This window comes from Anas acuta, chromosome 3 (assembly GCF_963932015.1).
Source record: "Anas acuta chromosome 3, bAnaAcu1.1, whole genome shotgun sequence".
Lineage (NCBI taxonomy): Eukaryota > Metazoa > Chordata > Aves > Anseriformes > Anatidae > Anas > Anas acuta.
Genome location: NC_088981.1, coordinates 42197321 through 42220070, shown reverse-complemented (window position 1 = coordinate 42220070; position 22750 = coordinate 42197321). Strand labels below are relative to the sequence as shown.

The window sequence follows — 22750 nt, the reverse complement described above, 5'->3', positions numbered from 1 at the left end:
CTGGCAGCTGTCTGGGCATGCTGCTCTACCCCACACCACCCTCTGTACCAACCCCACTAGGCCACTGGTACTAAAACTACCATCCCAAAGAGACGGATTTTAAAAAGCCATTTGGCCTTTGTAAAGGCCAAAGCATAGCGGCCAAGCTGGAACTTTACGCCTTTTATTTTTCATACACCTCACTGATTTATTCTTCCTGTTAAAACAGAGTGGGAAAATAAATCAGCAGCCCTGAAGAATACTCTGCCTCAGATGGTAAAATTCATTGAATTACACAAGTGTTTGCTCCCCGGTTTATACCATAGAGGGCTGTACTACATGGGTAATGACCAACCCTAACCACATTACATCTTCCCTCTAGCTGCCAGCAATGGTGGGAGCTTAATCTTCAGAAGGTCCTGTTGGGTCCCGGGGCCCTGCTCTTGGCTGAAAACCCATCCTGCGAGAGCAAATGCGAAAACATTAAATACATTACGACGACAGTGCTGGATGATGCCAAAAGTCCACCTCATCCCATATCCTGTCCCTAACCCGCACAGATGCTTGGGGAAAGACTGGAGGAACTGAGCAAAAGCAGAGTGATTTTTCCCTGTAGTGTGCAGTGATATTTCCTCCCAGCTTCCAGCTATCTCCGGCTTTGGGACTTCCTAAAGAAAGGCTGTATTTTTGTACCTAACAGCCCTCACCAGGGCTGTTCGCTTCCTCGTGGGTTTTGTCTAATTGGTTTTTTGATCTCCTTATGCCTGAAGTAGGTAAAAGCAGTTTCTCTCACTCCACGTTGCCCAGGAGTCCCTTTGCCAGTTCTTCCGAGCTTTGTAATGTCTTACTCTCTCCTAAATAGCTGTTTTCCTTGCTCTCCCCACCCTGCTGTATAAAAGGGCAACCAACACTAAAGGCAGGAGCCGATGGAAGCACATGGGTTGCCTCCCAGGGCTCAGTTGTAGGGGCACTTGTGTGCTTAAGGTCCAACATTTAGGCATAACGCATATGACAATATCGGGTCAGCTGCACGTGGTCATACAAGGCCACCTCCAGCATCAATCCCCCCTTCTCTGTGGTCAGTAACTGGTGTCTAGGAAGAAAATAGAAAGCAAGGTAAGAGCACGGTCAGATTTCTTTGGAGATCCTCTCCTCCAGCTGAGTCTGAATACCCATTTGTCACTGTCCCAGCTAGGCAACCCCCAGTCATACCTTAAAGATGTCCAATCCACAAAATACATGGGAAAAAAATGATAAAGGTGGCATTTATTTTTCCATAAAGAACAAATCATTTTTTTTTTCTACAGCACTTTGATTTGATAAGGAAGAACACGAAATCCTCTCTTGGGAGCTTCCATCCATCAGAAAGTGGCAGCGATTTCGGTATTTCTGGAAAAGCTCTCGTACAGCGGGCTTACTTCAGTGCGCTCTTATCAGCCACAGCTGCCACCGCATCCAGTAGCTCAAGCCAGGCAGCCAAAGCAGCCTTTTGATCACAGCAGCCTGCACATGTACAACGTTACCCTGGCGGCAAGGATGAGCTGAGCTGGCTTAGCCTCGTCCAGACGCAGGGACAGGTAGGACAGCAGCCCACGTAGCAGAAGAGCAATGTGGCACAGGTTGCAAAGGTGGTTTGGCATGGGGATGTGGCAGGGGTGGGCCCCGGGTGCTTGGTGGGATAGGGGCAGAGAGGATACTTGGTGCCAAGAAGAGGGAACAGGCTCTTCCAAAATGCCCTCTCCAGCTCCCCAGGGTGTACATCACGCTGCTCCTCCTGCTCCGCACCCCAAGTTTTGGGGTCCAGGAGCAAGGAACCCGCCCGCACCCTCCCAGCCTCATCGCAGTGCGCACCAGAGGCAGACGCATACACAGATGAGCATTTATTTCCAAATACCTCATTTATATCACTCTCACATGAAATATTTCTTTCAGAATATAGCCTACATATAGAAAACAGAAGACAGATTTTTTTTTTTATAAGGCACATCAGATTATAGACTACATAGAGACATCTCCCCCTCACTTGCGCTTGTAAAACACAGGCAATTTTAAAAGGAATATTTCTAAAACCTAGACCCTGTGTAGCCCCGTGTAGAGCAGTATTCGTAAAGTTATTAGACCTCAGTTTACATACACCTAGTAAAGGGCTATAACAAGTTGTATATACATCACATTTTCAGAAACAGTCACAGCTGGCTACATTTAAAAGTAATGCTACTCCAGACTATGAAACAGGCTGCTTATAAAATATAACCTACTGCTTCCAGTACGGCATGATACAAAGCAGTATGACCTTGCAGAAGAGATTGTGTTATTTTTGCAAATGGGAGTTGTTCAGATTTTAGCCTGTCTCCTTCCAAACCCCACATTTTTGATCAACTGAGACCATTTTACAGAGAAGTAAAGCACCCAAGAGAAGTCTGGCTTTGCATTTTTCTCCAGGATGACGGTATGACTGTGTATCTGAAATCCTGTCAATGCATTAGAATAAGAAATATAAAGGCTCAGATGTTAACTTCATGACCAGTAAACATTAAACCATTACGAACCAGATGCAACAAAGTTAAATGCATCCAGCTTCTGTGCTATGGAAACTGCTTTTGCAGGCTGTTCCAGTGCAGAAGCCAACACGTTTTTATTGAATCAGGCCCTATGTAAAGATTTCCATTCCATTTTCAAGTTTTCAGCCATGGAACGTTTCATTCTGCTCTCGTTTTGCTGTAGTGCAGGAAAAAAATACTGTCTGTGGAGCTTATGCCAATACACCCCAGAATCCATTTACATAGTGTCATTTTATTTAATGGGCCAGGAGGTAAACTGTGGTCAGCTTTATCAATTCAGATGGCTTCCACAGCTCCCCTTTATATCGTGCATTGATTCATTTACAATGAAAAAAGGTTCCGGCCTTCTGCAACTGCAGTTTAGTTTAAGACTATGAAAAGGTCACTTTAAGGCTACGGCCAAAGGAAAAAAAAAAAAAAAACTAGAATATAATCTGATCTTGAAATACCTAGGAAAGAAAAAAAAAAAGTAGCCAGGGCCATAAAAAGACAGACAGACAGCACAGACTAAATGTCCTCTGCAGAATAAGTTAAAATACCAATTCTTGCAGAGAGTCACGTTACTCCTCCAGTCTCTCAAACCCACAGGAGCTGGAATTAGGCTTAGTCTAGTAGGAATCGGATCTAGTCAGAGGGCAGATCATACTCAGTTCTCCATTACGTTGATCACCCAGCTACATTTTAGGCAAGTTTCACTTTAACTTGTTGGACCGATGTGGGAAAACGTTATCAGCTAAATTTCCAGGGTGGCCTCAGCCAATTTCCCCAGCGTGAGCTTGGACAAAATTCAACCACAAGCAACTGTTGCCTTTAGAAGGGAAACATTAACCGGGTTGAAAGCAGCATGGTGAAGAGGACACAGCAGCCTCAGTTTCTAGATTCCAGTTTGTTATCATCTCGATTTGCCTGATCTGTTATTTGTTTATCAGCCTTAAAGGTAAGGAGGGGCACTAGGAAATTCTTGGCTGTAGACTTGAAAACAGACGCAGTTGGCGGTGGTGCTGCACGGGTATTTGTTACTTCTCTTTAAAATAAAATAAAAATGAAAGCACAACACAACAGCATTTACATTCCTTTCAGCTGAAACAGATGAACTGCCACCATGTCTGCAGAAATAGAGGAGCCTGCTACTACCCAGAGCGGTGGCTGAGGCTCGGTAACGCTCCCGCCTGACTTCCTGGGAAGGAGAGGGGGACAAGGACAGAAATGACTTTCGAGTCAGGAGGTGACAAATGAGATGTCAGTGCCGTAACGTATCGGGTTCCCTCGCAGCACGCTGAAGGTGTATTCGTGACCTTTCCAGCCGTGGCATTTGCGTGTAGATGACACCTCTTGCATACCCTTTTTAAAGCGATCCCTAAGAGCGTTGGTTTGGGAAGACACGGAGAAGAGAGGAGTGGGTTTTTAAAGCTAGAAAACATCCATTAGGAGGCACAGTGTTATTTTTCCCTTCGACCGTCTGGGCTCCACGCTTCCACAGTCACTCACACGTTTCTGCTGCACAGCCCTTGCAGCAGAGGGCTCCGGTTCGCTCCTCCCCGTAACGTACAGATGGTGACACGAGTCAGATCCTTCGGGCAAATCCTTCCAGCCTCACAGACACACGGTGTGTGCTTCTTCCGTAATGAAAGATTATTTAGTCATGAAACTCGACGCCGGACCTGGTTCATAGCGATCATTTAACTACAAATCCTTCTGCTGCCCTCGCAAGGGCAACCGAGATACCCAGTAGCAACATATACACATACATACAGATCTACACTATACACCCGGGACGACACAGAATGAGAGTTGAGCTAATATAGCCTCTATTTGATGTCCTCAGAGCAGCACTCGGGTCCTCGCGATTCCTATACAAAACAGCAGTATTTTTTCCACCAGGATTTGGAGAGGTTTTTCATTTTGTCTGGAGTCCTACACTTGGATTTCTTTGGTTGCTGCTGGGTATCCGAGTACTGAATCCCAGCCACGATGGCCGCATCAAAGACCTCCTTGAGGTTTTTCTGAGTCAAAGCCGAGCACTCGATGTAGGACGCGGCTTTTATTTCCTCGGCACAGAGCTTCGCAGCCTCCTCTGAGACGGGCTTCTCTTTGCACTTGTCCAGCTCGATGAGAACTTTGACGTCCTCCCGCAGGTCCGACTGCGTCCCCACCAGGATGATGGGCGCCTTGGGGCAGTGGCACCGGATTTCGGGAACCCACTTCTCACTCACGTTCTGGAAGGACGAGGGGCTGACGACGCTGAAGCACAGCAGGAAGATGTCCGTGTTGGTGTAGCACAGGGGCCTGAGCTTGTCGAATTCATCCTGCACAGAACAACATCGTGTTAGCACCCGGCAGAAACAGCGCTGGAGGATACCCTGAGAAGCATCAAGCCTGCTGCTGATGCTTGGAGAAGCTGAGGGTCACCTCCTGCAGCCTAAGAGACCTTAGCACCCAGGCCACAGGACAAGGTGCATCGGTAGCAGCAGCCACGTGTGCTAAGCCTGAGGTCTGGCTCTGCACTGCTGCCAGCATGTGGACACCCTGCCACTATCAGGCACATGGAAGGAAGGTGCTGGTTTCCCCACCTGGCTGAGATTTCCCAGCCGGAAACATTTTTAAACCCGGTGCCTACTTAACAACATCCTCCAGGAGATGGGAATAATTTCCCTGCCATTGTGCCCAGGGATTTAAATCTGATGGCAGCAATAGGGAATCACAATGCGCAGGCTTAACATGCCAATGGCATGGAATAAGAGCTTTACCTTTCCCTCCCAACCATGCCACATCAAACAAACTGCAAACAGGCCTCCCAGTGCTACCTGTTCTTTTTTTTTTTTTTTTCCCCTCCTTCCCTCCTCCTTTCAGAGCAAACTCCAGCAAAGCAAAGCCCTTTTTCAGCTTCAGGAGGTAGCCACAAGGAAGCCTAAAGGTAACAAAGGACTCTGCCACAGGCAGCAGCTAGCGAAGAATGCAGCAACAAGCAAGGGTTAACTCCACGCAGCCTGCCTTTATGCTGACAGCAGGATAAAAGCAGGGTAACACTAGCAGCCTGAACAGGTAGGATTTGCCTCAGCGGCGGTGACATTTTAATTAAAACGGACCGTGTTCTCAAAAGCTCTGAATTTAAAGCGCAAAGAACAAACACAGCTGAAAACATCTCTCCGGTACCGGCGTTTTACTGCTGAATTGTGAGTCACATGTTAATTTTCAAGATGTGAAATTTTGCTCTACAGCCTCTGAAGGCCCAGGATATGCAGTTTAAAGCCCACTGGAAGCCTCTGAAGTCTCGTTCCACTCGAATGAATTTCTTCCAGCAGTAACTCTCGGAGAGACAGCAATTTATAAAACACGAGTCAAGAAAGCAAGCTTCATTAGCTCTCTTGATTCCCAGATTAAGCCTCACAGGAAACCGGGCTGTCACCATTTGGCTTGAGAGAAACTCGGCGTTTAGTGAGCTGCAGCACTGAAGGACAGGACCATTTGCGGAAAGGCACCTCGCCACGGAATTGCCTCTCCTCACAACATGAGAAACCTCAACGAGGCTCGATTCAATAGGCTGGAAAGCCAAACCCAGATCTTAAGGGCTTCTAACCCAGATGAAATAATACCCTTTATATTCCAAGTGCACTCCTACGGTTTCGATGGTAGTGCACGAACTGCAGGGACTCTACACCTTTTTAGGCTGCTGACACCGAAATATCTACAATTTTTCAGGTGCAGATTTCAGCACCAATCTCATTGCAGTACGGTCTTGCAAAGCAGCCAGCCAGGTACGTTTTATTCAAGACAACTTCGATTGCTGTAGTAACCCCATTTCTAAGGGGGCAACTCCCCTGTTCCGGCTGCTCTGGGACAGAGCAAACACCTCAACTGCTTAGGGCAGCAAAGGCAAGAGGCCACCAGCCCTGTCGCTCCCTCCTGCCACCAGGGGCTGCCCTGCCCTGGGCACTGCCCTCCCAGGGGCTGTCACCCTGCCACCACCGTGCCTTCAGCTGCCTCATTCCCGCGGTGAGCACACCCAGCCACCGCGTCATTGCTCGCTTCTGTTATCTCATTTCGTATCATCACCTGCAGAAGGCTGCTCGCAGGCTTTTAACTGTGGTGTGCAGGGCAGATCAAACAGTCCCACAGCGCTGCCAGGGCTGCGCAGCCCTTCAAGCTCCTTTACTAAGCGGGGCACCCAGTCAAAACCCATATATATAAGTTTGTACATTAAAGCCACTGAGATTTCTCCATGGGGTTTCGGTGAAGGCATAGACCTGGACCCACAAAGCTGTTCACGAACCCAGCTCCCATCACCTTCAAATGTGAGATCGGCAGCAAAACATTTTTAGCTGTCCAGGCTCAGCCCCTCCCAAGCTGTGCTGCACACGGCTTAGGGTGTTACGAGCCAGCGGGGTGCAGAAATACAAGAAATGGGTTCTCCCAGCAGGCAAACTAGGAGCTGAGAGGCACTAGCCACCCCCAGACCCACAGGAGTTAGTCAGGTTAGGGGCAGCAGCACGTCTTACGGGGGGGAAACGGCAAATGTGAAGTCTGTACAGATAACACCAAATGGGATTTTTTTCTCCCTTAAGCTTCTGTCCCTTTCAAAGTGCAGTGTCCGTCTGTGCACACCTACAGCGGTGAACGCTTTGTCCCAAACACCTTCATTTTAAAATCTGTAGCTATTTGGCTAAAAACAAACCCAGTGACAACCTCTCGAGGAGAAAACCTTGAGGTTTTCAGCCTATTCAGAGGCTGACAGCCCTGAAACCCCAGAGCTTTCAGCTCTCCTGCCAGGCAAAGCAGAGCGGCAGCCGTGCCCCGTCCCGGTGCGGAGTCGCAGCACGCGCGTCCCCCACCCCGCAGCAGACCCCAGGCAAAGCAGCGGGCAGGGAACGAGGGAGAAGGGCAGCGGCTTCACGGGGTGCTCAAAGCCACCAAGCCCCTGGCAGGACTCCCCGGCCGTCCCCTCCCGCTGCCACCTGCCCCGAGGAGGCGGCTGCACTGACCTGGCCGGCCGTGTCGCAGAGCTGCAGTCTCACCGGCTTGCCGTCCACAGACACAACAGCTTGGGGGAGAGAGGAGAGGGGAAAGCGTGGTGAGTCCAACTTCGTGGTGAGTCCAATTTTCCATTAATGAAGAAAAAAAATAAGAGAGGGGAAGGACCCCGCTGCCCGGGACTGAGCTCCTTATCCCCTTATCTGTCCTCGGGACGCCCCCAACCCCAAAACCGGAGCGGCTGCGGGGCAGAAGCAGCAGCAAAGCCTCACAGGTTGGCAGGGACACAACCCCGGGGCAGGCTCCAACTTTCCTCCCGGCTCCCAACCCCCCCCGGCGCCCCATGCCCTTACCGGAGAAGTTGTCGAAGGCGGTGGGGATGTACTCGGTGGGGTACCCGTTGGTGGTGTAGCTCACCACCAGGCTGGTCTTGCCCACGGCGCCGTCCCCCACCAGCACGCACTTGATGCTGCGCCTCGGCTCGCTGCCGCCCCCGGCCCCGGCTCCGCCGCCGCCGCCCCCGGCCCCGCCGCCGGCCCCGCTCCCCGCCGCCCCCCGGCAGCGGCCGCCCAGCGCCGCCCCCAGCGCCGCCGCCGCCCGGCCGCTGCGCACCCTGCGGGGGGGCACCGGCGGCACCTCGCAGCCTGCTTGTGCCCCCGGCTTGCCGATGTAGCCCGCATCGCCCTCCTGCTGCGGCGGCATCCGGGGGGCGGCCGGCCCGGCCCCGCCACCGGGGGAGCGGCGGGACGAGGACGAGGACGAAGAGAAGGAGGAGGAGGCGGCGGCGGCGGGCAGGCGGTGCGCAGCCCCGGCGGGGCGGCAGGAGCGGCGCTGCCGCCGCGAAGCCAGCCCCGGAGCAGGGAGGGAGCAGCGAGCCCGGCTGCGCTGCGCTGCGCCCGCCTCGCCCCGCGCTACCGAGTCGCGGCCGGCGGCCCCGCGGCGCCGCGTGACATGGCCGGGGCGGGGAGGGGCCGCCGCCACCGGCACCGCCCGGCGCGGCGCAGCGCGGCGCGGCGCGGCGCGGAGCCCTAGGGGGCGCTGCCGCGCAACCTGCCCGGCTCGCCGCCGCCGCGCGCTCATTGGTCAGCCCGCGCCCGCCGCGCGCTGCTATTGGTTAAGGCGCGGGGGGCGCGGTGGGGAGGCCCCGCCCAGCCCCGCCCAGCCCCGCTCGCCGTGGGGAGGGGGTCGCGGGGCGGGGGCTGCGCGGGGCACGTGTGGCGGGAGGGGCCCGGGTGCTGCGGGCACCGTGTGCCCGTAACGCCCCGGCTGGGGTGTGCTGGTGGCAGCACCGAGCGGGCAGGGCGTGGTGGTGGTCGCGGGGCTGGGCTGAGCCCCCATTTGCAGCCCGGGGGCCCCGCTCTGTGCGGTTTGGTTTTTGTGGGTCTGAGCGTCGGCTGGGGCACGGTGCTGCACGAGGCGAGGCCAGGCTAACAAGGGCAATGTTCCGTGTGCCTTCCTAATGCACTGGTGCTGGAAGCTGGCACACAGCAAATATCCCAGCTTCAGCCACCAGTGTGTCCGGGCACGCTGAAGCCACGACAGGTTTCTGTCCGTCCTGCCCGATGTGCCAGCCGATGGTGAGCAGACGCGCTGCCACCCCCAACACCGGCATCAAACACACCCCAGCTGCGGGCACGAGGCTGGCTGAGCCTCCCCTACCTTACCACCCCTTACCTGCAGCAGCAAGCAGCACGTCCCCACCCCGTATCAGCCCTGCAACGAGCCCTTGTTCAGCGCAAAGATGCGCGAAGACGAGGAGGACTCCCGTAGGTGGGAGATGACTACAACTGTCCGCTTTGTTTCGGGGCCGGGGGGCGGGAGCGGGCTCGGAGCTGCATGGTTGTGCCATACCGTAATGTGCCCTCCGGAGCACAGAAGGCTTTTGTGCAAGAGGATGATCTAACCCATTGTTTGGCAGGGGGGTGCAGCGGGTCGGGTCGGAGCAGCCCCCGGTGCTGGCGGTGGGCTGAGGGCTGGTCCCGAAGGGATGCTGCCGCCGATAGCCGCTGTCGCCGAAGCCTTCGGCCACGGCCCTATCGCACGCGCACATCTCGCAGGTTTTAACGCGGTTGTTTTCCGAGCTCTGAGCCGCGGGATAAACAGGCTTAGCTCCACGTAGGTCAACAGGGGGGCCGCTGTCTGTCTCGGGGCTGAATCTGGTCCATTATCAGTTCACAGAAAAGCTCCTGCCCTATCTTCCGTGCTCGTGTTAGTCAAATATTATTCTTCGAGAAAAATGACAGACAGAGGAAATTATGTTATCAAGACGTGAAGTAGGTCATTGTTATATCCCGGCTTATCATTTTCCCTGCGATACATAAAATACAAACTGGGTGCTGGCCTTGTAGAATGAAAGCTTGCTTTTTTTTTTTCTTTTTTTTTTTCTGTAGAAACTTGAAAAGCCTGACACGGAGAGAGGCGCGGGAGTGAGGCGGCGCGCTCCAAGCATGACGTGATGCACTGCTGCTTGTGCAAGGGAAGGGTACAGCCTGCTCGGCGGGGCCGTCACCGAGATCCTGTTCTTTGTGAGAGGAGCAACCTGGAAAAAAGCCATCTGCAACGCACCCCTTCTTTTTCCAAAGAGTGGGATCGTGGTGACGTTGCTGAGCTGGCCGGTGGCTGGGGAGATGGGAAGGAGAGAAAGGGGAAGCACGAGGGAGCAAAGAGAGGGCAACCAGCTGGGAAAGAAAAAGGAGCTTGTATAAAGGACGGGTCTGACCTGCTCTGACTCCAGAGAAGTGCTTTTGAGGCTGCCTTTTGAAAACTAGGAGTGAACAGGGCTAGGGAAGTACAAGATGTTACTGTTTTCATTATGTATTTCATTTGTAATTAAAAACTGTAAATATATATATATATATATATACATATATATTTTTTTTTTTTGCCAGGGCTTTTTTAAAGAACATTTTCATCACCCAAGATATCGATCTCAGGCAAGTTTTCACTACCTGGGGAAAGGGATCAGTAAGCAGCAGACATTATTAACACAATAATCTCTCCCCACCCCTCAAGCTAAACTCTGACTGAGGAGACGCTAACGCAAGCTCAAAGGCAAAAAGGCTTGTTGAGATAAACCTGAAAACAAAATAATACAAAACAAAACAAAGCACAATTGCTTCGAGCCTCCCAAATTCCTAATTAATTCAGAAAACAAATTAACCCTAGCCTCCTATCTGCAGTGCCTCTGCAGGGGCATCGCCGTGGGAGGTGATCCCTTTATCTCACTTTTGACGTCCTTTCCAGCCCATCTCAGACCACTGCTGAGAGAAGGTGCTCCATGTCCTGTATGTGGTGTGATGGTCACCCTTTAGTTTGCTTGTCCTGAAGCCCCTCGTCACCCCAGGGCTGTCCCACACCCCTCTGGGCACGCTGGCCATGGGCTGAGCAGGGACAGAGCAGTGGCCCCTGAGCATCTGGGCACTGATGGGGACAGGCTGGGTAAGATCTTGGCAGTGGCAGAGAAATGTCCTGGTAAGAAAATAACGTAAGATTTCACTTTTGCCACACATCTGAATGCAGGAACTGAGCCTGCCTTGCTTCTGACTGCCCTGTGACATTTTGCTGTGCTTCGACTCACGAGGACTTATAACACGCCGTGCTATTTCTGCCCCAGGAGCCCCAGGTTGCAGACACAATCTGGAGAGAGGGAGGTAAATCCCAGCACCAAGCCAGACAGTTCAGATGAGAGAGAAGCAGAGAAGAAAGCATACTTTGGCAGTGTGCTGCACATCGCTGGGGATGGCGAGAGTGGCAGAGGAGAGAGCTGAGGGGGAAATGACACCCGGGTTGGACACACATCCCTGAGGAGCTGTGGCAGAGCAGCTAGCACTGAAAGCAGGCACTGTATCTGCAGCACAGATGCTTTTTGCCACACTGCCCATGGGCCTGTATGTGAAGCCCTTTACTAGTGTTTTTTTTTTAGCTGCCACAACCTTACTAGTTCCCTATGTGGACTCCCAAAACAGCTCCTAGCCCACCATGCTCCTGTCCCCTAATAATAATAATATAAAGCTGACTGCCATCTTAGGGTGCTTATAAAATATGCCCGGGTGAGGCTGAAATAGTCACCAGCCAGTGTGAACAGAGATCAGTGCTCCCTGGAGAGCTCTTCCCCTGCTCACCACCATGGGGTACCTCTGAGGGCAAATTTGGGTGGGCCATACACGTCCTTGCGGGTGCCCACATCTCACAGGGGGTGACACCAGCTTCCTAGCTGGCTTGACCTCTGCCACCAGTGCTGGGAGGTGAGGGGGCACAGAGACCCCTGCGCTCTGAGGGATGCTCCTGCTCTCACCTCTGCGCCCACCCTCCCACATGAAGCTTGCCCCAGCCAGCAGGGCCGTGTGGCCATGCCTGTACGGGTGATTTGGCCCAGGCATTTTTAGTTGGTTCCTTCTACTTTACTTTTTCAGACTTTACTGAGTCTGAAAAACAATGGTTGCTCCTTGTGCTATCTCCTTTGGAGCTGGCTGCTTCCTCTCAGTGTCAGACTTGGACGAATCCCATGCCAACTGCTGAAAAACCTCTCCCTTTCCACTTTTAATGATCTTTCCCGAAAGCAGTTGCTAGGATCTTGTTGGTGGGGATTAAAAGACTCGGAACAATCCAGCACAAGCGTCAGTTTTATTGAAAGTGAGCAGACTGTGCTTCCCCGATTGCTGCCCTACTTACAGCCCAGAGGTGCACTGCGGGACAGCTTCCACAGCCAAGCAGAGGAGAAGAGAGCCACGGCTCCTCTGTGCTGCATGGCAAAACTAAGACAGGAAAGTAAAGGCCAGGCAGGATTCACTCTGTGCAGAGCCAACAGACCTCCCCATGCCTCAGCATTCAGCTGGGCTTCAAAAGGGTTGCCAGGACGGTGCGACCAGTAGGCCACTACAATGCAAGGCTACTTCTCCTTCAGCTTTAAGGCTCTCCATGCTTTTGAAAGAGAGTATCAGAGCAAGAGGGACAGAAAGGCTGCAGCTCCCCTGCTCTAAGAGTGAAGGAGGGGAGCGTTGAGTGCCCGATTCTGTTAGCTATAAATGCAAACCACTAACGTGCACCGGAGCTTTCCCACTGCAGTGAAGGCACTGGGAGTGGGAGATTAATAGGTTGCCAGCTGTGTCGGTATGATAAGCCAGGCAAGGACCCCGATGCTTTTGGTTGAAAGTGGGTTGAAACCTCAGCAGAGACACAGGGCAAATCAGCACAGAAGCCACACACGGAAAGCTGAGCGAGGCACCATGGGCAAATGTTTCTTATCTTTAGCTTACGTCAATAGGAATGGCAACGCAAAAGAGGCAGCAAAGTATTTAGTAGAGAGGAGGAGGAAGAAGTCCCAAAGCCTTTTTATCTGTACTTGTGATTTATAAAATGCTACTGTTGTCCTCAGAAATTTTTCAATGAAAATGAACAGGCAGAAGCACTGAGCAAGTTCTTCCACAAGGCTGTTTGCTTCCTTGGGTGAGTTTAACCCCATCGTGCCTGCAGGAACACTCCCTGCCAGTACTGCCACGTCCCAAAAGCAGCTGAGGAAGAGCAACCTATTAAACAGCACAAAACACAGCTGCGACAATTACCCCACCTGGTCTGATCTGGTGTGAAATAGGACTCGGGGAGAGGCAGAACCCAGGAATCTGGGGCTGTCTGCAAGGTGATGCTGCAGCCATCTCCCCATTTCCCAGAGCTCCTGCTTTTCCAGCAGCCTGTCCCAATTACCTCCATTGACTTTTGCTTTGCTTTCTGGCTTTACTGTTTTCATTAAGGCTAATTAACAGAAGAGTGGATGAGGCCCAGATTTCTTGGGAGGATTTTTTGTTGTTGTTGTTGTCAGTAATTTTCATTTTGCCAAGTTTCCTTTCTGCTTTTAAACTGTTTTGATAATGGCTGAAAAACATCTTTGCTACCAGAGGCGGTGCCGAGCAAGGAGAAGACTCAGCAAGGATAACAGCAATTAGGGAAAGGCCACAAGCAGGTTTCACCTCCTCGGTGGGATCCAATTTTGCCTCCCCACCCTGTGTGTGCAGTGGGCCCTGGCTGCAAGGCGCGGATATTGCTTCCACGTAGGAGGCGTGCAGGTGTCAGCCAGAGGTGAGACGGGGAGAACAAAAGGCTGGTGTAAACGCAGCTGAAGGCTTACAGCCTGCATCCATATGGCCCAGCCCTTACCCCTGGGTTATAGCCCAGGGTGGGCTCAGCCCTAATCCAGCCACCAGCTCTCTGCAGCTGCGCTGCTTGGGGCAAGGCAGCGGCAAACCCACACCCGAGGTGCGCAGGGGGCTCTTCCAAACGTGCCTAGGAGCTTGCCCTGGGCAATGCTAAGGAGCTCTGGAAAAAGGTCCCATTGTGACTTTTCAATTAACAAAATAATGGTATTGCTTATGAAAATCTCAAAATAGGGTTGTAGATAAAAGGGTGCATTTTCACATGAAACTCTTGGCTCAAGCCTCAATGTATGAACGCAGATGTTCCGTACTCACTGTCCCTGACCCCATGGTGATGAGCATGATACAAGAGCAGAGGCGGACGATGAACCAGCAGCTAAAAGACTGATCATCACGCCAGACAGCCCAGGGAAGGTTTTCTGCCCCCGAACCCCTCCCTGTGACCTGCCACCACCACAGGGACGAGCTCTCGTCCCCACAGAGCAGGAGCTGCACCCAAACCACCGTGAACCATCCTGTGCCACCCCAGCTCCCAAAACGTGCCCGGGTGCTGGCTGCATGAGCACTGCTTTGCTCTGGGACAAACTCCCCCAGGGACCATGCCAGACATTTAGCAGCACAGGCAGGGCTGCTCTGCGTTGTTAATTAGCACATCTCTGCCACCGAGGCCTCGCAGCCACGCAGGCCTCCCTTGCCTCCCCCTGTGAAATTGTTCCACGCAGAGCTGCTGAGCTCTGGCTGCCACCTCCTTTTCCTGACCAGGGTCATCTCCTTGCTCCCCCCAGCCTGCCCAGCCTGTCCTTGGCATCTTCCTGCTGCTTTTGGGGGGTTGAATTTGCAGAGCATGGCTGTTTTCTGTGCAGGGCCTCATGCGGATAGCCCAGGCTGCGTGCCTTGCTGCCAGCCTGGCTGCTGCTGCTGCCACAAATAATGGGGTGACCAGGTCTAAGGCAGGCTGCCTTGCAAGAATATAATGATCCTAGTAGCCAGCTTGCCAGAGGGAACAAAGAAATGATTATAGGTTTGGGGAAAAAAATAAGGAAAAGAAAACTAAAAGAAAACAAAGAGCCATTGACAAGAGGGACAAATTAGTTAGGTCTTAAGTGTCATTCTCCATCTGATAAAACAAAAATGTCCAGAGCAACAATTAACAAAAAAGAAAAGAAGAAGAAAGAAAGAAAAAAGAAAACAACTCTACAAAACAAATCCCCACAAAAACATGAAGGATAAAATCCCTCTGTTTAGCTCCAGGTACTGACTATTCACAGAGCTCTTTCTCCTTTCGTGCTTTGGGTTATCTTATTTCCCAGTTAATGTGGAGCCGGAGAATGTTTACATGTGCATGGTGGAGGTTTGCAGCTCTGGGAGCTGGCTTTTGTGAAGCCTGCACCCCCAGCAGTCTGAAGGGAAGCAAAAGAGCAAAGTGGGTGCAGTGCAAAGAGGAATGTGCTTTGGCTGATCCCGTGAGATACGTCTAAGGGATAGGGCTGAGAGCTTGAGAAGGACTCAAAGCTAGAAACAACTCCAGCAAGTGGTTAAGGACGGAAAGACAGTACTGAATAAAAGATATGCAGCAGGGAAGGACAGATGTGGAGGGTGCTGTTCTGTGCTGCTCGGGGCAGACTGGCTGTCAGTGACTCACTTTCAGGCAGCACGGGGAAGGAAGGAAGGATGGGTTGCCCCTCCCGGGGGCTGTGTGAGCAACAGGGGGCTGAATACAATTTGGCTTTGCCAAGCTGAAGAGAAGGAAGATAATCCATTTTCCACAGCATATGGAGGCAAATAAGGCAAGAAATAACGAGCTTAAATTGCAGCAAGGGAGGCTCAATACAGATGTCAGGAGAAACTGCCTAGTGGGAAGGACAGCTGCACTTTGCAGTTGCCTACTGGGGCCATGGCATCTCCACCAAGGTGAGAGGCATGGGGCTGTCAGGGATGGTTAGGTACAGCTGCTTGTATTTCTAGGCAGTGTGGATGTGCTGGTGTTTCCTGACAGTTTCTCTTCCAACTACACTTTCGGAAAACAATCCAAGGCCCATCAAGTGCAATGGCACCATGGCAATTTTCGCAGACACCAGAAAGGAAACTGGATGTGCCTACAACACATTTCAGTACTCCTGCTCCCTCACTGTGGTATTTGTTTGCATGGAAGTAGGTGTGCCTGCGTGACCTGCATTTTCTCCAGCCACTTCCCTGACTACTTCTCCCCATGAAAATCACCAGCGTGCCCCTGAAGCACAGCTTGAAAACAAGAGGACGAGGTGTCCTCCTGGGAACCCACCTGGGGAAACAGGAATTGAAAATAAACAAATAAAAATATGTTTTGTTTTGTTTTAATAAAATAAGGGCTGGATTCTGCAAACCCTCATGCGGCTTGCTTCACTGTTAACCCAAGGGTAAATGACCTCATGCTCAAGGCCTATTTCCCCTGACCGGACCTCCACATTAAAAGAGGTATGCTTCTTCCTAGCTTGTCCTTCAAAAATTAAAGGACAGTAATGAGTTTTCCTACTTGTACAAGGAACCTATTTCACCTCTTCACTACACTCATTAAAAAAAAAAAAAAAAAAAAAAAAAAAAAGGCAGTGCTAAATACACTTAAAGATCAAAGCTGTGTTATGCAAAACAGATTTTGTGCACCAAATTGACAGGCTTCTTGAGGATTTGTTGCTATGGTGCTATTGCCTTGACAAGTTAAAATATCCCTCTTCAGCCTCCATGGGAGGCTATCCAGAAAAACCATCAAAAATTAACAGAATATTGTCTCGGCTGCAGTCACCCAACAGTTAATTTGTTTTAAGCTTTAATCATCCTTAACTTCATGTTTGGCTGTTAACCCTCGAACTGATCATTAACTGCATGTAATGAATGACTGATTTCCAAATAATTGTTCCAACGCTGGGTTGTGTTTTTTTTTCATTTTTTGCTGAATGACTTTAATATCTCCCACCAGCACACACATGACCTATTGAATCCCCTGTATGAGTCTGAGGCTAAGCAGGGAGGTACTTGCAGGTTATCTGCCTACAAACATACTGCTCAGAGCTGATAAACTCACTGGGGCTGTATCCCACTTTCCAATTTAACTCAAGCCTTCCTAAGTGGCGGGAGTAACCTGGCTGAATTGTTGTGGGTCACAGCTTGAGGTCTTTAATCAACATTCCCTGTTAAATCAGCAGGAGTTGGGTTGGCCTGAAACCCAAATCAGGATTTTGCTGGTATTTACCTTGGTGTTTTATTTTTTTATATCATACAACTGGTTATGAATGTAATGTTGCTGCAGAAATGATCAAATGTCAGTTGGACTTCTTTTTGTTTGGTTGTTTTTCTTGCCCTCTCCAGCTTTAAAATGCTGACAACTTAAATTTTCTAGTGGCAACTTGTTTAGGACGGTAAGAGAGATCTACTAATAAATAGAAGGAGCAATTTTTTTTCCCTATAAATAAACTCTTCTGACTCACAGTCCTCATACTAAGCCACAAGACCATCCTTCCATTCTGACTTAAGATCTGTAAAACCTAAGAAGCTGACTCTGACTCACTGAAGGAGGGCAGGGACTGGGCTGTATCCACAACAAGCATCTTTCTTCCGCACACAACACAGGCAGAAGTGAGATGGGAAAAAGCCTCCAGTATACTGGCTCTGATTTCTCTTTGGGAATCACTGGGGTTTTGATTGCTCCCTTTGGTATGAGAAAGAATTAAGCTTGTATTTGGAAATATCAGTCTAAACACCCCTGTGCTGATAGGCACAGGCATCAGGAAATATGCATTTAGTTCCACCACTGCTGCATCTTTGAACTTAATTTGTAAGCACCTCTGTCATGCCAGTGGAAGTATAACACGATCTGGAACTAAAAGCTTCCTGATAGACTTTAAATGCTAAGTGCTTCCAGCTTTTTCTGGATAAGCATTCTCAGCAAAATATTTTTTTAATTGAGGATTACTGATTCCTTAAAACTATTGTTTTTCTTGTGAGAGTTGCAGAAGAAAACATGCCTGCTGAATTTCTCAAAGCAATGAAGAAAAAATTATGAATGTCAAAGCATCATGTTTTTATGTTGTTGGCATTTATAATAGTGTTTGCTTTATTCGAATGCCTTCTATCATTTAAATAATTTTACTTTCAAGTGAACAACAACAACAACAAAAGCTTGAAATTATTGAAATGAAATGTTTCAATTGACTCAAACTGCATTTTTGTTATTTGCCTGCAAATATTTTCCATGGTTTGATTTTCTGTTCCGTTTTGTGACTTTTTTTTTTTTTTTTTTTTTCCATTTCAAGTACCTACTGTCCACAGCAAATAATAAGCAGAGAGTTGTGCCTGAGTAGAAAAATGGATGAAGTTCCAGCTAAGGCAGTCCACAGGAGCACTGGGAATATATTTGCAGTGGAGCAGCACACCTGTGCCATGGCTTCAGGTGTGCAGCAGGGCTCTGCTGTGAGCCAGGCAGGAGGGGATCTGTCAGACCAAGCACCCCACCGGCCTCCTGCAAGCAGTTGCCAGCACGAGGCTCAGCAGGACAAGAAAGTGGATAGCAACAGGCCAAAAACTGGAGGGACAAACATTTTTTTCTGCCTGTGTTTATTGAATTTTCCGGTTGCGGAAATGCAATCAAGTCAATTCACAGTCGGCAAGAAGAATGTCCCGCTGTAACAAAAGCACCGGCTTTCCCGTGGTCATTTCTAGTGCTAAAATCCTGCAGAAAAATCTGTTACCATGCATAGGGAGGGACAGTTCCTGACAGGGACAAAGCTCACAGTGAAGTGCCAGGCTGCAGCACCAAAAAGGTGCAGAGGCAGCTGCTGTTGACCCTCCCTGTCTCAGCCCTGTGCAGTGATGGGACCGGGAGCACACCAGTAACTCCTGCTGCATCATGCACATTTGTAGAGCTGTCTCCTCAGGCTGCACCAAGCCCACACTAGAAAGATTTTTCCAGCTCCCAGCAAGGAAATAACACCTCTGCCAGTATGTTTTATAACAGGGCCTCAGGCAAGAAGCCCCAGTATAACTCCAACCACCTCGGTGGTCCCAGAGTTGTCCTTGCCTGTCAGGGCAGACACCACAACAAAACCCGGACCCCTGAGCAGCAGCAGCACTGTGCCAGCAGCGCCTGCCCCATGCCCTGTGCTGGGACGTGGATAAATTTGGGCTGCAAGCTGCTGGGATGCTGAGCCATAGGGATGCTGAGCCGTAGGGATGCACACAATTCTTCCAGGCTGCTGCAGGGCTGGGGGGCTGCAGGGTGCAGGATGCAGGGATATCGCGATGCCGGGATGTCGGGATGCAGGATGCAGGGATGTCGCGATGCCGGGATGTCGGGATGCAGGATGCAGGGATGTCGCGATGCCGGGATGTCGGGATGTGGGGCTGCGGGGCTGCAGGATGCGGGTTGCGGCGGCGGCGGCCGCCCCCTGCTGTCGGTGCCGCCGCGGTGCTTCGGGGCCGGGGTCCCGCATCTGTGGGGACTCCCCCCCTTCTACCTGCTCTAGCCGTAGCAGGGTGCCCACCCCCGATTTTACAAGATCCTGAAGGATCGTTGCGGTTTTTCTTTCTTTATTTTTTCCCTTTGTGCCTGGTGTTGGCGGCAAAGGGCCCTGCATTTTCCATGCAAGATGTCCTGCGGTGCCATCAGGTTACTGATTTATCCCATTAGTCACAGCTTGGAGGTCACAGTAGCACATTCAGGGGCTATTTGTCCGCTAGCCAGAGTCACTCGCAGGATACAAAACCCTGGCATCAGCCTCATTTTTAGCTCACCGTGGCTGTGTGTGAACCTGGGCTGTGAGCAGGAATTTTCAAAACCTCAGAGCATCCGCGTAGAGCAGCACAACAAACCTGTGCTTCCAGGTAGTTCAATGGCTCCAGCTTTCCTTTCCCCAGGGACCGGTGGGACACCTGCACAGGCACTGCACATACCCTAGCTACCCATGGTGGGGCTACTTTTTTAGGCTGTTATTTTCTACTTTTGCATTCTCTTTCAATATAATAGTAATAATAATAAGGAACACCGCTCTTCCACTATTATCAGAAATGTCCTGGTGTAAGTACAAACAGGCTGTGCTGCATGCATTTCTTTATCTCCTCTCAGATGAACTAAAAAATTACTCACGTAGTTAATTAGTTTTCATCAAATATAGGCAGCACCACGCTCTAGGACACTGCATGCAGTACAGTTTGTTTCCCAGGACTGTTCTGTGCCACTTAGGCTGTGCTAGCAGCACAGCTGATGCTCAGGGGACGAGATCCAGGACAGCGTGTCTCAAAGCCTTCATGTCACTCTGTGAACCACTTCTGAGGGCTCTTCATGTACCCAAAAACTGGTGCTTGAACTGCTAGCAAAGAGCAGGAGGAAAGCATGGCAGTGCCCATCCCAGGGCAGGGCAGAGGTGGGGAAGCTGCCCCTGCAGTCCTGCCTGCGCTGGCAGACTGTTCAGGCATCAAATTGAGAAATATATATATATTGTTCCACAGATCTTTAGTTTTTATCCAGTTTTAATTTGCCTGATATTTTCCACTGGACATGCAGACCATCTGTCATGAATTTAAGGCAACTGACAACAGGGTTGATTTTCTTAGCTCCCTTTCCCCTACAGATAACCCGGAGGTCCCCTCAGGGCCTGCAGACAATAGGTTGCAAACTGTTGGCATTGATAGATGGGCTTCCTCCCCCTCTGCTCAGCCTGGAAAAGTGCTTGCTCGTCTGTTGCTTAAACAAATCAAATGTTCCAACCCCAAACAATGCTAGAGCTAATAATGGAAACAGGGACTGATTTAGGGTTTGAGTCTCCTGACTCCTGGTCCTTTCCATCCCCACCCTCTGCTCTGGCACCAGCTTCTTAGATTGCATTTCATTTAATAGTAAAGTGTCTGTGCATGTGTAGTGAGGAATAAAAACATCATTCCAAAGGTACTACTGTTTCAATCTGTGGTGTTGATGCAGGATTTGAGCTGGCAAGGTGGGGAATTACAGTCTTTTCCACTACAGTAACAACAACAAATAATCACTGTATGCCATTCCTACAATTGGCAGACTCTTTTACTTCAGCTGACCAATACTCTCCCATCCGTATCAGCTCTCAGGAATGGGATCTGGCCTTGGACAGAACCAGGCACGTATAGTTGCAGCACCAGCATGAATACAGAAGTACAGAAGCAGGGACACATCTAGTGCTGTAGGATCCTGGAGGCAAACTTGGCTTATAGCTCCCACACCTATGTGCCAAGGTACTTGAAGTATAGACGTGTTCAAACCCTTGCACCACAAAATACTGGGCCTATTTTAAGGATGAGAAAGTGTCTGGCTAGCAAACAAGCTTTGTGTGCTTGGGCCTGGCTCTATTATAAACCTTGTTTCTTCCAGAATATTGGAAGTAATGAAACTGCCCGCAGTAAAATACCCGATAAGCCTCTCCTCCTCTACAGAGGGTAAATGCATGTCATTTTCCAATTAGCTCTTGCTCTGAGCAATTATGTTGATCAAATAATTGAATAAGTGACAGGAATGTGAATTCTGGAGACAGTTAATTTCCCTCATCTGCCAGTTTATAGCTTGACTTGCATGAACACATAAACCAGGCTAATGTGTTATTTATAACATTGGAAATACAATTATAATAGTCAGGCATGAAGAGCTGTGTGTTTGGTGTACAGAGAGGAAGGTTTCTGCTAGTAAATTATAATAATAGCATAACGAGTGAGTTTGCTGTTTATAGCTAGCATGCAGGACAGGAAGGATGTGGGGCTTGCGTTTGAAACAGTGAGCAAGGTTGGCGTCAGTGCTAGCAGGGCTGGAAGTGTCCCTGACCCGAGTGCAGGGCAGAAGGGCAACCAAATCCCCTCCATCACGTTTGGTGGGACATGGCATACGTGCTGTCCCAGGGACTGTCAGCGAGGAGCTCCACCTCCTCCAGCCATCCCTTTACTGGTGCATATGCACCATGCTCATATCGAAGCTGAGCATCTTTTTTTGAGGGAGAGCCAGGACTGGGATCACTTTGCATGGAAGACCAATTGCAAAAGAGACAAATAAGGTGTTTCCTACTTGGGATCGGTTTTGGGCAAGCACCAGGGTGCTCTGGAAAAGAAGTTGAGCATGATCGACATTGACACACAGGAACAACCTTCACAAACCCTGTCCTGACTTCCAGCAAAAGTATGAGCTGTGCTAGGAGCTTTTGTCAGATATAATACTATAAAAAAGAGTTAAGTAGGAAAACAAAGCTTTTTTTTGCCTTTTTTTTTTTTCCTCCTTCTTCTTCTTCTTAAAGCTATCTTTAGATTCTCTTAACTGGTTGTACCTTTTATCTGAACCCCCTGTAGCAATCTGGCCTCCCATCCGACAGGAACTAATTAGCAGAGATATACAGTAATAAAAGTAGTGTGCAGGCATGAGCCATTGCCTCCCAGGGAGTATTACCTGGATGAGTGCTACACAGGCTGCAAGGAGGAAATTTGTGCAATTAATTGCTTCCTGATTAAAGGCGTTTGCAGTCTGGCCCTTGCATCTTCAAGGCCTAAAATCACACGCTGAGGTAAATCTGGAATTTGCCCACAGTAGTCAGAAAACATTGCCCCAGACAGCAGAGTTTGGTGCTGTAATTTTGATTGTGAATAAACACTTCCCTGTCTAAGCATATTATACCCCAAGCCAAGTCTGCAAAAAGTCAAAACTAAAGGCCAACAAAAGGTTTTGCGTGTGTTTAACTAAAGCATTTCCTAAGCCGGTTTGGTTAAACCAGAACAGTTTTCCTGCAGGGCCAAGATCCTACTGGAATTAATTTCCCGGGCTGTGAAGCAGAAGAGGCAGAAACCCCCCAGGAGGCTGGGAGGCTATTTAAATGGTAATAAACTTCAGGGCAAAACAAAAAATGGCCACTGATTGCAGGCACAGCGGGAGAGGGGCTATTTTGTGTGAGGACGCAGGCGGCGGGGAGGCCTGCTGCCCGCTGCACACCCTGCGCGGGTCCACGCAAACAAGATGGGGCCTGGCCCCGTGGGGAGAGCAGAGACCCGCTTTGGGAAGGGGGGACAGCGCTTGGGATCCGAGCTGTTGGGCTTGGAGGCCTGCTGCTCTGCGGGGAAGCCAGCAGG

At 50.3% G+C, this 22750-nt stretch overlaps 1 protein-coding gene and 1 long non-coding RNA gene across 2 annotated transcripts; one reads left to right on the top strand and one right to left on the bottom strand.

Annotated features, from left to right (window-relative positions):
- Window positions 1-1844: 1844 nt before the first annotated feature.
- RHOU (ras homolog family member U) lies at window positions 1845-8411 on the bottom strand. The gene is made up of 3 exons (XM_068676794.1): window positions 7862-8411; window positions 7520-7578; window positions 1845-4846 (listed from the first exon to the last, which is right to left on the bottom strand). Exons 1-3 carry the CDS (start codon window positions 8208-8210, stop codon window positions 4391-4393), a joined length of 864 nt encoding a protein of 287 aa, XP_068532895.1. The 5' UTR covers window positions 8211-8411; the 3' UTR covers window positions 1845-4390.
- Window positions 8412-8470: 59 nt separating this feature from the next.
- LOC137853929 (uncharacterized) lies at window positions 8471-10355 on the top strand. Its single transcript, XR_011094838.1, has 2 exons — window positions 8471-9278; window positions 9899-10355. It is a non-coding gene; the product is annotated as an uncharacterized lncRNA (long non-coding RNA).
- Window positions 10356-22750: the final 12395 nt, after the last annotated feature.

What these genes read in the sequence shown, in the direction of transcription:
- RHOU (XM_068676794.1), bottom strand. Translation starts at nt 8,210, where the DNA reads ATGCCGCCGCAGCAGGAGGGCGATGCGGGCTACATCGGCAAGCCGGGG. An exon ending in CGCCTTCGACAACTTCTCCG is followed by an intron (nt 7,579 to 7,861) that starts GTAAGGGCATGG and finishes CTCTCCCCCAAG; the next exon opens with CTGTTGTGTCTGTGGACGGC. An exon ending in TCTGCGACACGGCCGGCCAG is followed by an intron (nt 4,847 to 7,519) that starts GTCAGTGCAGCC and finishes TGTTCTGTGCAG; the next exon opens with GATGAATTCGACAAGCTCAG.